At 55.7% G+C, this 13,397-nt stretch overlaps 1 protein-coding gene across 1 annotated transcript in view; it reads left to right on the forward strand.

Moving 5' to 3' along the window:
- The first annotated feature begins 1,471 nt into the window (after window positions 1–1,471).
- The window catches only part of imp3 (IMP U3 small nucleolar ribonucleoprotein 3), a 322,483-nt gene continuing 310,557 nt past the window's right edge, over window positions 1,472–13,397 (forward strand). Inside the window, exons 1-2 of the mRNA XM_038795137.1 lie at window positions 1,472–1,716; window positions 8,269–8,376. Coding sequence (XP_038651065.1) covers window positions 1,580–1,716; window positions 8,269–8,376 — 245 coding nt within the window. The 5' untranslated portion in view covers window positions 1,472–1,579. The remainder of the gene's footprint in view (window positions 1,717–8,268; window positions 8,377–13,397) is intronic.

Here is a 13,397-nt window from a genome sequence, read left to right on the forward strand (position 1 = left end):
CCTATCGTAACTCAGCTCTCTCTCTGAATACTCACTGACTCCTATAGTAACTCAGCTCTCTCTGAATACTCAGAGACTCCTATAGTAACTCAGCTCCCTTTCTGAATACTCACGGACTCCTATAGTAACTCAGCTGTCACTCAATACACACAGATCCCTATAGTAACTCAGCTCTCTGAATACTCACAGACTCCTATAGTAACTCAGCTCTCTGAATACACACAGGCTCCGATAGTAACGCAGCTATCTCTGAATACTCACAGACTCCTATAGTAACTCAGCTCTCCCTGAATACCCACAGACTCCTATAGTAACTTAGCTCTCTCTGAATACACACAGACTCCGATAGTAACTCAGCTCTCTCTCCGAATACTCACAGACTCCGATAGTAACTCAGGTCTCTTTCTGAATAGTCCCAGTCTCCTGTAGTAACTCAGCTCTCTCTCTGAAGACTCACAGACTCCAATAGTAACTCAGCGCTCTCTGAATACTCACTGACTCCTATAATAACTCAGCTCTCTCTGAATACTCACAGACTCCTATAGTAACTCAGCTCTCTCTGAATACTCACAGACTCCCATAGTAACTCAGCTCTCTCTGAATACTCACAGACTCTTATAGTAACTCAGCTCTCTCTCTGAATACTCACAGGCTCCTATAGTAACTCAGCTCTCTGAATACTCACAGACTCCTATAGAAACTTAGCTCTCTCTGAATACTCACAGGCTCCTATAGTAACTCAGCTCTCTCTCTGAATACTCACAGGCTCCTATAGTAACTCAGCTCTCTCTGAATACTCACAGACTCCTATAATAACTCAGCTCTCTCTGAATACCCACAGACTCCTATAGTAACTTAGCTCTCTCTGAATACTCACAGACTCCAATAGTAACTCAGTTCTCTCTGAATACTCACAGACTCCTATCGTAACTCAGTTCTCTCTCTGAATACTCACAGACTCCTATAGTAACTCAGCTCTCTCTGAATACTCAGACTTCTATAGTAACTCAGCTCTCTCTGAATACTCACAGACTCCTATAGTAACTCAGCTCTCTGAATACTCACAGACTCCTATAGTAACTCAGCTCTCTCTGAATACTCAGACTCCTATAGTAACTCAGCTCCCTTTCTGAATACTCACGGACTCCTCTAGTAACTCAGCTCCCTTTCTGAATACTCACGGACTCCTATAATAACTCAGCTCTCACTCAATACTCACAGACCCCTATAGTAACTCAGCTCTCTCTGAATACTCACAGACTCCCATAGTAACTCAGCTCTCTGAATACTCACAGGCTCCTATAGTAACGCAGCTATCTCTGAATACTCACAGACTCCGATAGCAACTCAGCTCTCTGAATAATCACAGATTCCTATAGTAACTCAGCTCTCTCTTTGAATACTCACAGACTCCTGTAGTAACTCAGTTCTCTCTCTGAATATTCACAGACTCCTATAGTAACTCAGCTCTCTGGACACTCAGATACCTATAGTAACTCAGCTCTGCCTCAGGGAAATACAAATTGTGATCAGGCAGCGTTGCAGACAGCGCAGTCTGTAGCTGAGGACCCCGGTAACCATGGTGCGGAAACTCAAGTTCCACGAGCAAAAGCTCCTGAAGAAAGTTGACTTTATTTCCTGGGAGGTGGACAACAACCTGAGTGAGGTGAAGGTGCTGCGCCGGTTTCGCATTCAGCGGAGAGAGGATTACACAAAGTGAGTGTGAGCTTGGCGAAGGCGGCATGAGGTGACCGGCCCGAGGAGGGGAGCTAAGGGCGCCGCCATGTTGGGGAGATGAAAGCAACAACCCACCCGGTCAGGATACAGTGTCTCTCTCCCCTCAAACCCCCAGGAGACAGTGTCTCCTCCGCACCCCCCCTCAAAAACCAGGAGACAGTGACCTCGCACCCTCCTCCCGTCCCCAGTTTCAGGAGACAGTGACCCCCCCCCCCCCCTTCCCCAGCTCAGGGGACAGTGACCCCCCCCCCCCCCCCTCCCCACCTCAGGGGACAGTGACCCCCCCCCCCCCCCTTCCCCAGCTCAGGGGACAGTGACCCCCCCCCCCCCCCTTCCCCAGCTCAGGGGACAGTGACCCCCCCCCCCCCCCTTCCCCAGCTCAGGGGACAGTGACCCCCCCCCCCCTTCCCCAGCTCAGGGGACAGTGACCCCCCCCCCCCCTTCCCCAGCTCAGGGGACAGTGACCCCCCCCCCCCTTCCCCAGCTCAGGGGACAGTGACCCCCCCTTCCCCAGCTCAGGGGACAGTGACCCCCCCCCCCCCCTTCCCCAGCTCAGGGGACAGTGACCCCCCCCCCCCCCTTCCCCAGCTCAGGGGACAGTGACCCCCCCCCCCTTCCCCAGCTCAGGGGACAGACCCCCCCCCCCCCCTTCCCCAGCTCAGGGGACAGTGACCCCCCCCCCCCCCTTCCCCAGCTCAGGGGACAGTGACCCCCCCCCCCTTCCCCAGCTCAGGGGACAGTGACCCCCCCCCCCCTTCCCCAGCTCAGGGGACAGTGACCCCCCCCCCCCTTCCCCAGCTCAGGGGACAGTGACCCCCCCCCCCCTTCCCCAGCTCAGGGGACAGTGACCCCCCCCCCCCCCCCCTTCCCCAGCTCAGGAGACAGTGACCCCCCCTTCCCCAGCTCAGGAGACAGTGATCCCCCCCCCTTCCCCAGCACAGGAGACAGTGATCCCCCCCCCTTCCCCAGCACAGGAGACAGTGACCCCCCCCCTTCCCCAGCACAGGAGACAGTGACCCCCCCCCCCCCCCCTTCCCCAGCACAGGAGACAGTGACCCCCCCCCCTTCCCCAGCACAGGAGACAGTGACCCCCCCCCCCCCCCCCGCAAAGCTCAGGAGACAGTGACCCCCCCCCCTTCTCCAGCTCAGGAGACAGTGACCCCCCCCCCCCCCCCCTTCCCCAGCTCAGGAGACAGTGACCCCCCCCCCCCCTTCCCCAGCTCAGGAGACAGTGACCCCCCCCCCTTCCCCAGCTCAGGAGACAGTGACCCCCCCTTCCCCAGCTCAGGAGACAGTGACCCCCCCCCCCCCCCCCCCTTCCCCAGCTCAGGAGACAGTGACCCCCCCCCCCCCTTCCCCAGCTCAGGAGACAGTGACCCCCCCCCCCCTTCCCCAGCTCAGGAGACAGTGACCCCCCCCCCCCCCCCCCCCCCCCTTCCCCAGCTCAGGAGACAGTGACCCCCCCCTTCCCCAGCTCAGGAGACAGTGATCCCCCCCCTTCCCCAGCACAGGAGACAGTGATCCCCCCCCTTCCCCAGCACAGGAGACAGTGACCCCCCCCCCCCCCCTTCCCCAGCACAGGAGACAGTGACCCCCCCCCCCTTCCCCAGCACAGGAGACAGTGACCCACCCCCCCCAAAGCTCAGGAGACAGTGACCCCCCCCCCTTCCCCAGCTCAGGAGACAGTGACCCCCCCCCCCTTCCCCAGCTCAGGAGACAGTGACCCCCCCCCCCCCCCTTCCCCAGCTCAGGAGACAGTGACCCCCCCCCCCCCCCTTCCCCAGCTCAGGAGACAGTGACCCCCCCCCCCCCTTCCCCAGCTCAGGAGACAGTGACCCCCCCCTTCCCCAGCTCAGGAGACAGTGACCCCCCCCCCCCCTTCCCCAGCTCAGGAGACAGTGACCCCCCCCCCTTCCCCAGCTCAGGAGACAGTGACCCCCCCCCCCCTTCCCCAGCTCAGGAGACAGTGACCCCCCCCTCCCCCTTCCCCAGCTCAGGAGACAGTGACCCCCCCTCCCCCTTCCCCAGCTCAGGAGACAGTGACCCCCCCCCCCTTCCCCAGCTCAGGAGACAGTGACCCCCCCCCCCAGCTCAGGAGACAGTGACCCCCCCCCCAGCTCAGGAGACAGTGACCCCCCCCCCAGCTCAGGGGACAGTGACCCCCCCCCCCCCCCCCTTCCCCAGCTCAGGGGACAGTGACCCCCCCCCCTTCCCCAGCTCAGGGGACAGTGACCCCCCCCCCTTCCCCAGCTCAAGAGACAGTGACCCCCCCCCCCCTTCCCCAGCTCAGGAGACAGTGACCCCCCCCCCCCCCCCTCCCCCAGCTCAGGAGACAGTGACCCCCCCCCCCCCCCCCCCTTCCCCAGCTCAGGAGACAGTGACCCCCCCCCCCCCTTCCCCAGCTCAGGAGACAGCGACCCCCCCCCCTTCCCCAGCTCAGGAGACAGCGACCCCCCCCCCCCTTCCCCAGCTCAGGAGACAGCGACCCCCCCCCCCCCTTCCCCAGCTCAGGAGACAGCGACCCCCCCCCCCTTCCCCAGCTCAGGAGACAGCGACCCCCCCCTTCCCCAGCTCAGGAGACAGTGACCCCCCCCCCAGCTCAGGAGACAGTGACCCCCCCCCCCTTCCCCAGCTCAGGAGACAGTGACCCCCCCCCCCCCTTCCCCAGCTCAGGAGACAGTGACCCCCCCCCTTCCCCAGCTCAGGAGACAGTGATCCCCCCCCTTCCCCAGCACAGGAGACAGTGATCCCCCCCCCTTCCCCAGCACAGGAGACAGTGACCCCCCCCCTTCCCCAGCACAGGAGACAGTGACCCCCCCCCCCCCCTTCCCCAGCACAGGAGACAGCGACCCCCCCCCCTTCCCCAGCACAGGAGACAGTGACCCCCCCCCCCCCCCGCAAAGCTCAGGAGACAGTGACCCCCCCCCCCCCTTCTCCAGCTCAGGAGACAGTGACCCCCCCCCCCCCCCCCCTTCCCCAGCTCAGGAGACAGTGACCCCCCCCCCCTTCCCCAGCTCAGGAGACAGTGACCCCCCCCCCCTTTCCCAGCTCAGGAGACAGTGACCCCCCCTTCCCCAGCTCAGGAGACAGTGACCCCCCCCCCCCCTTCCCCAGCTCAGGAGACAGTGACCCCCCCCCCCCTTCCCCAGCTCAGGAGACAGTGACCCCCCCCCCCCCCTTCCCCAGCTCAGGAGACAGTGACCCCCCCCCCCCCCCCCCCTTCCCCAGCTCAGGAGACAGTGACCCCCCCCTTCCCCAGCTCAGGAGACAGTGATCCCCCCCCTTCCCCAGCACAGGAGACAGTGATCCCCCCCCTTCCCCAGCACAGGAGACAGTGACCCCCCCCCCCCTTCCCCAGCACAGGAGACAGTGACCCCCCCCCCCCTTCCCCAGCACAGGAGACAGTGACCCACCCCCCCCAAAGCTCAGGAGACAGTGACCCCCCCCCCCTTCCCCAGCTCAGGAGACAGTGACCCCCCCCCCCTTCCCCAGCTCAGGAGACAGTGACCCCCCCCCCTTCCCCAGCTCAGGAGACAGTGACCCCCCCCCCCCCCCCCCCCCAGCTCAGGAGACAGTGACCCCCCCCCCCCTTCCCCAGCTCAGGAGACAGTGACCCCCCCCTTCCCCAGCTCAGGAGACAGTGACCCCCCCCCCCCTTCCCCAGCTCAGGAGACAGTGACCCCCCCCCCTTCCCCAGCTCAGGAGACAGTGACCCCCCCCCCCCCCTTCCCCAGCTCAGGAGACAGTGACCCCCCCTCCCCCTTCCCCAGCTCAGGAGACAGTGACCCCCCCTCCCCCTTCCCCAGCTCAGGAGACAGTGACCCCCCCCCCTTCCCCAGCTCAGGAGACAGTGACCCCCCCCCCCCCAGCTCAGGAGACAGTGACCCCCCCCCCAGCTCAGGAGACAGTGACCCCCCCCCCCAGCTCAGGAGACAGTTACCCCCCCCCCGCCCCCCCCAAGCTCAGGCGACAGTGACCCCCCCCCCCCCTTCCCCAGCTCAGGAGACAGTGACCCCCCCCCCCCTTCCCCAGCTCAGGAGACAGTGACACCCCCCCCTCCCCCCCCCCCCCCCCAAAGCTCAGGAGACAGTGACCCCCCCCCCCCCCCAGCTCAGGAGACAGAGACCCCCCCCCCCCCCCTTCCCCAGCTCAGGAGACAGTGACCCCCCCCCTTCCCCAGCTCAGGAGACAGTGACCCCCCCCCTTCCCCCAGCTCAGGAGACAGTGACCCCCCCCCCAGCTCAGGAGACAGTGACCCCCCCTTCCCTTCCCCCAGGAGACAGAGACCTCCCCCTTCCCCCAGGAGACAGAGACCCCCCCTTCCCCCAGGAGACAGAGACCCCCCCCTTCCCCCAGGAGACAGAGACCCCCCCCTTCCCCCAGGAGACAGAGACCCCCCCCTTCCCCCAGGAGACAGAGACCCCCCCCTTCCCCCAGGAGACAGAGACCCCCCCCTTCCCCCAGGAGACAGAGACCCCCCCCTTCCCCCAGGAGACAGAGACCCCCCCCTTCCCCCAGGAGACAGAGACCCCCCCCTTCCCCCAGGAGACAGAGACCCCCCCCTTCCCCCAGGAGACAGAGACCCCCCCCTTCCCCCAGGAGACAGAGACCCCCCCCTTCCCCAGGAGACAGAGACCCCCCCCTTCCCCCAGGAGACAGAGACCCCCCCCTTCCCCCAGGAGACAGAGACCCCCCCCTTCCCCCAGGAGACAGAGACCCCCCCCTTCCCCCAGGAGACAGAGACCCCCCCCTTCCCCCAGGAGACAGAGACCCCCCCTCCCCCCAGGAGACAGAGACCCCCCCCTTCCCCCAGGAGACAGAGACCCCCCCCCTTCCCCCAGGAGACAGAGACCCCCCCCCTTCCCCCAGGAGACAGAGACCCCCCCCTTCCCCCAGGAGACAGAGACCCCCCCCTTCCCCCAGGAGACAGAGACCCCCCCCTTCCCCCAGGAGACAGAGACCCCCCCCTTCCCCCAGGAGACAGAGACCCCCCCCCTTCCCCCAGGAGACAGAGACCCCCCCCTTCCCCCAGGAGACAGAGACCCCCCCCTTCCCCCAGGAGACAGAGACCCCCCCCTTCCCCCAGGAGACAGAGACCCCCCCCTTCCCCCAGGAGACAGAGACCCCCCCCTTCCCCCAGGAGACAGAGACCTTCCCCCAGGAGACAGAGACCCCCCCCTTCCCCCAGGAGACAGAGACCCCCCCCTTCCCCCAGGAGACAGAGACCCCCCCCCTTCCCCCAGGAGACAGAGACCCCCCCCTTCCCCCAGGAGACAGAGACCCCCCCCTTCCCCCAGGAGACAGAGACCCCCCCCTTCCCCCAGGAGACAGAGACCCCCCCTTCCCCCAGGAGACAGAGACCCCCCCCTTCCCCCAGGAGACAGAGACCCCCCCCTTCCCCCAGGAGACAGAGACCCCCCCCTTCCCCCAGGAGACAGAGACCCCCCCCTTCCCCCAGGAGACAGAGACCCCCCCTTCCCCCAGGAGACAGAGACCCCCCCCTTCCCCCAGGAGACAGAGACCCCCCCTTCCCCCAGGAGACAGAGACCCCCCCCTTCCCCCAGGAGACAGAGACCCCCCCCTTCCCCAGGAGACAGAGACCCCCCCCCTTCCCCCAGGAGACAGAGACCCCCCCCCCTTCCTCCAGGAGACAGAGACCCCCCCCTTCCCCCCGGAGACAGAGACCCCCCCCCCTTCCCCCAGGAGACAGAGACCCCCCCCCCTTCCCCCAGGAGACAGAGACCCCCCCCTTCCCCCAGGAGACAGAGACCCCCCCCTTCCCCCAGGAGACAGAGACCCCCCCCTTCCCCCAGGAGACAGAGACCCCCCCCTTCCCCCAGGAGACAGAGACCCCCCCCTTCCCCCAGGAGACAGAGACCCCCCCCCCCCCCCAGGAGACAGAGACCCCCCCCTTCCCCCAGGAGACAGAGACCCCCCCTTCCCCCAGGAGACAGAGACCCCGCCCTTCCCCCAGGTTAGGTGAATTGGCCAGGCTAAATTGCCCTCCGGGTCAAAATTGCCCTTAGTGTTAGGTGGGGTTACTGGGTTATGGGGATAGGGTGGAGGTGTGGGCTTGGGTAGGGTGCTCATTCCAAGAGCCGGTGCAGACTCGATGGGCCAAATGGCCTCCTTCTGCACTGTAAATTCTATGAAAAACCTCAAAATCCTTGGATCGCAGTATATTTTTGGAATTGCCTACAAGGTCACCCACGCTGAACCATGCATGAACCAAACTGATGATTGTTTTTGTCCAGAGCTTCCAAGACAATGGACAGTCTGAAAGTTTAAAACTTTGACCTAATCACTTTGAGATTAGTAGTGATAATTGGGGATCATGGTTCAGAACCTGGGTTAGGCTGTTTTCCTTAAATATGACTTGCTAATGGCCTGAAATTATAATTTTTTAAAAGTGGGTCCAATATAGCCAATGGTTGCCTTTTATCCAACTTGTCTTTAATTGTCCAGCCAAAATATGGAACCAGTTATTTCACGGCGAAAAATTAGATTTTCAACCTTTTTTATTTTTAACAGGTACAATAAGCTGAGTAGGGAAGTTCGAGAATTGGCACGCAAAATCCGAGACCTTGATGAGAAAGACTCCTTCCGGACCAAGAGCACTAGCCGACTATTGGAAAAACTGTGAGTGCTTTCAACTCTTTTTAAGTAAAGCAAGAGGAAGTTTTTTTAAAATATGAATTTAGAGCACCCAATTATTCTTTTCCAAATAAGAGGCAATTTAGTGTGGTCAATCCACCTATCCTGCACATCTTTGGGTTGTGGGGGTGAGACCCACGCAGATACCGAGAGATGTGCAAACTCCACACGGACAGTGACCTGAGGCCGGGATCGAACTCGGATCCTCGGTGCCGCGAGGCAGCAGGACTAACCACTGCACCAGCGTGCCACCGCAAAACGAGAAGAAGTTAATTGACTTTGAGAAAGAAAACCATGGGTATACTTATTGTTTGAAGATTGATTCCTCCTGGTAGCCTGACGATATTGTGGCCAGTTATATGCTCCATTTGAGATCTGGTAACTCCTGAGGACCTCTGATCCCACTGGATGATCCTGTATAGTTTGGCATAGCATATTTCCATTGAATAATCAAATAAGCTCTATCATCTGAAAAGGGGGCGTAATAGCAAATGCTGGAAGAACTGAGCTGGGTTACAGAGGAAAACAGTGTTAACGTTTTGAGTCAAATATGACTCTTTGGAACCCGAGTTGTATATTTCTCAAACGGGTGTGATTCTCATTGCTTAGTGAATCAAGCTACCATTTTTATTGATTTGTTCCACATTTTGCTTCTATGCATAGGACCATAAGATCTCATGCTCGGGGGAAGTTACAAATTTTTCCCAACATACACTGCAGGACAAAACGCGTTCTGATCAATATAAGTTATTTGGATTCATTATTATCTTCATCCTTTTACTCATTCTTTATCATGTGTCATTTGGAGGTTCCTCCTCTCAACTTGCATCTAATCAGGCCACATCTACAACTATTTTGTGGGCATTCTTAGGTTTCATTCACCTATTGTTGTTTTGTCTTTTGTTGTCACAGCCAGGTTTGTAAAAGGTGCTTTCATCCTTATTCTGCCTGATTTTAATCCTTCAATTGATCATTGCTTCCAATATCTGCATCCAATCTGGCAATCACTGAGCACCCTCTATTTTGTGTCACTGTAGAATCTCCGAATTCTTCCATGAAGGCTGAAGGAAATGGTTGGTTCCCCAAGAATCTTTTCAGGGCAGCAGCCATCTGGTCCAACAGTGTCTCACTCTGTGAACCAAATGCCAGTTAGAATCAGTAGCCAGTCCATATGTGACACCTTGGAACATTCAAGGAATTTTAATGCTAGTCCTGATTCAGGGATCCTCCGATTGAATTTCATCAATTGTCTAGGGCAGCACGGTAGCATGGTGGTTAGCATAAATGCTTCACAGCTCCAGGGTCCCAGGTTCAGTTCCCGGCTGGGTCACTGTCTGTGCAGAGTCTGCACGTCCTCCCCGTGTGTGCGTGGGTTTCCTCCGGGTGCTCCGGTTTCCTCCCACAGTCCAAAGATGTGCGGGTTAGGTGGATTGGCCATGCTAAATTGCCCATAGTGTCCTAAAAAGTAAGGTTATGGGGTGGGTTGTTGGGTTACGGGTATAGGGTGGATACGTGGGTTTGAGTAGGGTGATCATTGCTCGGCACAACATCGAGGGCCGAAGGGCCTGTTCTGTGCTGTACTGTTCTATGTTCTATGTCTTGTACAATTTGTTCAAGTTCATGATGTATTCCAGGAACCTGGCTGTTTTCCAAAATCTATCAAAGTTTGACCATGCCTCATTAAAAGGTAATCTTTCTTGTATATTTCCTCCGTGGCATCAAACAGAAGGTCCAAACCTTCATTACCATCTTATTGACTGACATCCATTTGTTGTGATCCCGCTGATGTGACTACTGGACAAGTCTGATCCCAGAATGAAACCTGGCTTGATGGACTTTTATTTTTTTTACAAACAGTGGAGGCAGGTTACTGAACAAATTGTGAGGAGTCTGCTGATAACCTTTTTTAAAAAAAAATGTAGACCAGCCAATTCATTTTTTTCCCATTTAAGGGGCAATTTAGCGTGGTCAACCCACCTATCCTTCACATCTTTTGGGTTATGTGGGCGAAACCCACGCAAACACGAGGAGAATGTGCAACCTCCACATGGTCAGTGACCCAGAGCTGGGATTGAACATGGGACTTCAGCGCCATTGGGCAGCAATGCTAACCACTGTGCCACCGTGCTGCCCTTCCTGGTGACCTCCTAACACAAAGTAAAATATTTCTTAAATAAGAAACATGGACTATAGTATGCCAGACACAAAGGTTAGAAAAATCTCAATATAAACACAAATAAAATGATTCACGTGTTCATGATTATTTCGCCCCAGTTATATCCTTACAGACCCATACAAATTTGGAAAGATAACCCAATTTAAAATATCAATATAATATAATCAGTGAAAGTATACAATACATGTGAAACAATTGGCGAACTACAGTCAGACATGCCACACTGTAAATGACAGATGTGACCAAAGTAGATTCTATGGATATCTCAACAACCCACCCAGAAGCTTGTCACACCGTGAGCTAATTAGCCTCTGGAGACTACTTTCCTCTGGATCTCTGCGTATACCCAAGCTTCACCTTCCCAGCACACTTTCATATGCCATGCCAAGCAGAACACCTCTGCTCCAAAAGGGTACTTTTACACTTTGGGCCTGCAGCACTGAGTCACCAACCTTTGGCTGTGCTCTCGAATCTTCAGGTATCACACGAGCCCACTTTGTTTCAAGTCTGCTCCCTGCAACTCTCTATCTTTTATATGGAGCCTATTACCGTGTTTCTTTTCCTCAACTTTATTTGACAGGATCTGCTTCTGATGTCCAATTTGCCCCTTACCTGGAATCTGGTACCTGTTTCTGCTCCACTTCCTGGTTTGGAATCTTCTTTATTTGGAGCCTTCTCCCTGTCCCCACATCTGTATCCTGTTCCCTGGGACACCTTCACTGCAATGGTGTTGCTTTTCGGACCACCTGACCTGCAGTTTCGTATTGTATCACTTCTTTTCCTTCTGTACCTGTGAACGGTCTGGTTCCCAGCCAGAAGATGTGAAAATAGATGAACCGTGCATGTGCGGACCTATTTCTGGCTGGCACATGAACAGAAACCCCGAAGCCTGATGGGAACTGTAATTCCCGAACCACAACTCTAATTGTTTAGAAGTTTTCTTTTTGTTTCACCTCACATTTCACACCTTTATTTCTGATTTTACTTCTTGTTGGAAGTGACCATGCCAAAGCCAGACCCTGTTTTCTGTTTTATAGGGACATGACCCTTGTCTGCAAATGCACTTTATTTTCACTGGACATGTTGTTTAGACTCCCAAGAAAATTTTGAGGGTGATCACATCCCCGGCAATTACAATTGCTTTCTGCTATTACCCCCCCACATAGCCATTAGGATTTTAATTTTCTGTCTGAATTTCTTTTCTTAGTTTCTAACCTTTAGATAAGCATTCTCTGTTCCCATGTTATAATTCAGGAAGGATAGAACTGGAACCAATTTTTCTATCTTCCATAGGCATTTATTTTCCCGAGTTACAAATTGCAAGCATGGGCCTCTTAACCAAACAGAGTTTCAATTTGTATCTTTTATTTTTGTCACTTTTATTAAACAATCTTACTGAAAACTAAACAAGCACTTCCAATTGTTAGTACATCCCCAGACACATAAAAAAATATTCATTGGATTATGACCACGACCATCTCGAAGAACAAGAGCAGCAGATACCTGGAAACTCCTCCACCTGGAGGTTCCCCTCACCACCCTGACTTCAAAATATATTGCCGTTCCTTCATTGTCGCTGAGGCAACATCCTGGAAGCCCCTCCCTAACAGCACAGTGGGTATACCTACATCTCAAGGGCAGCGGTTCAAGAAGGCAACTCATCACCACCTTCTGAAGGGCAACAGGGGATGGGCAATAAATGCTGGCCTAACCAGCGACACCCACATCCTGTAAATGAATTTAAAAAAAAATTAAAGTAGAATACAGAATGCACAATAACGTGCCATGTTGCCAGCTCGCGTTGTTCTTATTGAGCTGATTTAAAATTGGAGGACCAGAATTCATCATTGCTCTTGCAAGAGATCCAGGAAAACTCAGTGTAACTATAGGACAACAGACAGGTAATCACAGGCCTTGCAGCTCCTGAGCGGAGGTTCTGCTTCTGTGCTGCTTATCACTGTGAAGCTTGGACAATGTGCGTGTATGTTATCACTGTGAAGCTTGGACAATGTGCGTGTATGTTCAGTGACACTGCTCAAGAAGAGCTCGAATTTGCTGCACTGTCGCCTTCCTTGTATTAATGCACATCCCACAGAGTCAAATTATAAATTCACTGCTCACATTTAGATAGTTCCTGTCACCATTGGCACGTGAGTCTGTCAGGAACATAAAATCCATCAAGAATGGCATTCAAGCAGACTTCATCAAAGCATAAGCTTGCCCCGTACTCCTCTGTGATGGCCTGTTCTTCGTTGAGGAACTCCTGTTGAATTTTGTCAAGTTGTTCGAATTCACTTGTATTCTCCAAGTATGCAGAACCTCTGTTAAACTTCCCTTTTTCCACAGCTATGGGAAATGGGCATCTAGTGCTTTCAGAGCTCTTCATTCTTCTTCCATGACCTCTTACACGAGCTAAAATACATTCAGGCTGCAGTTTGGATTCTATCCCATATGCCTGCACCTGTCTTAACAGCTTTGTCCGACTGTTCTTCAGTCTTTCTACACACCTCTTCCTGTATGTCTCGTTCTGGTGGGCAGGGTAGCTTTCATATAAGAGTTCTGTGCCTGGAATCCGCTTCTATCTTCTCATTAAGGTCCGTAGCTGGCACCCTCGCACAGTGGGGCTCAGGCTCCGATCCGGTTCTCAGCTGCCAACTGCTGGCATCGCTGCTTATTTTTAGTGACAAAAGTGACTACCCAGTTAATGCTCAGCACCTGCATACAATTAACATGCAATCAACACAGCTGAAAGTATGACCACCAATGGTATATCAATTTTAAAGTTGAGGATTTGCATAACAACATATTTGGAGTGCAGCTTTTTTTGGAG

This window comes from Scyliorhinus canicula, chromosome 4, assembly GCF_902713615.1.
Source record: "Scyliorhinus canicula chromosome 4, sScyCan1.1, whole genome shotgun sequence".
NCBI classification, from domain to species: domain Eukaryota; kingdom Metazoa; phylum Chordata; class Chondrichthyes; order Carcharhiniformes; family Scyliorhinidae; genus Scyliorhinus; species Scyliorhinus canicula.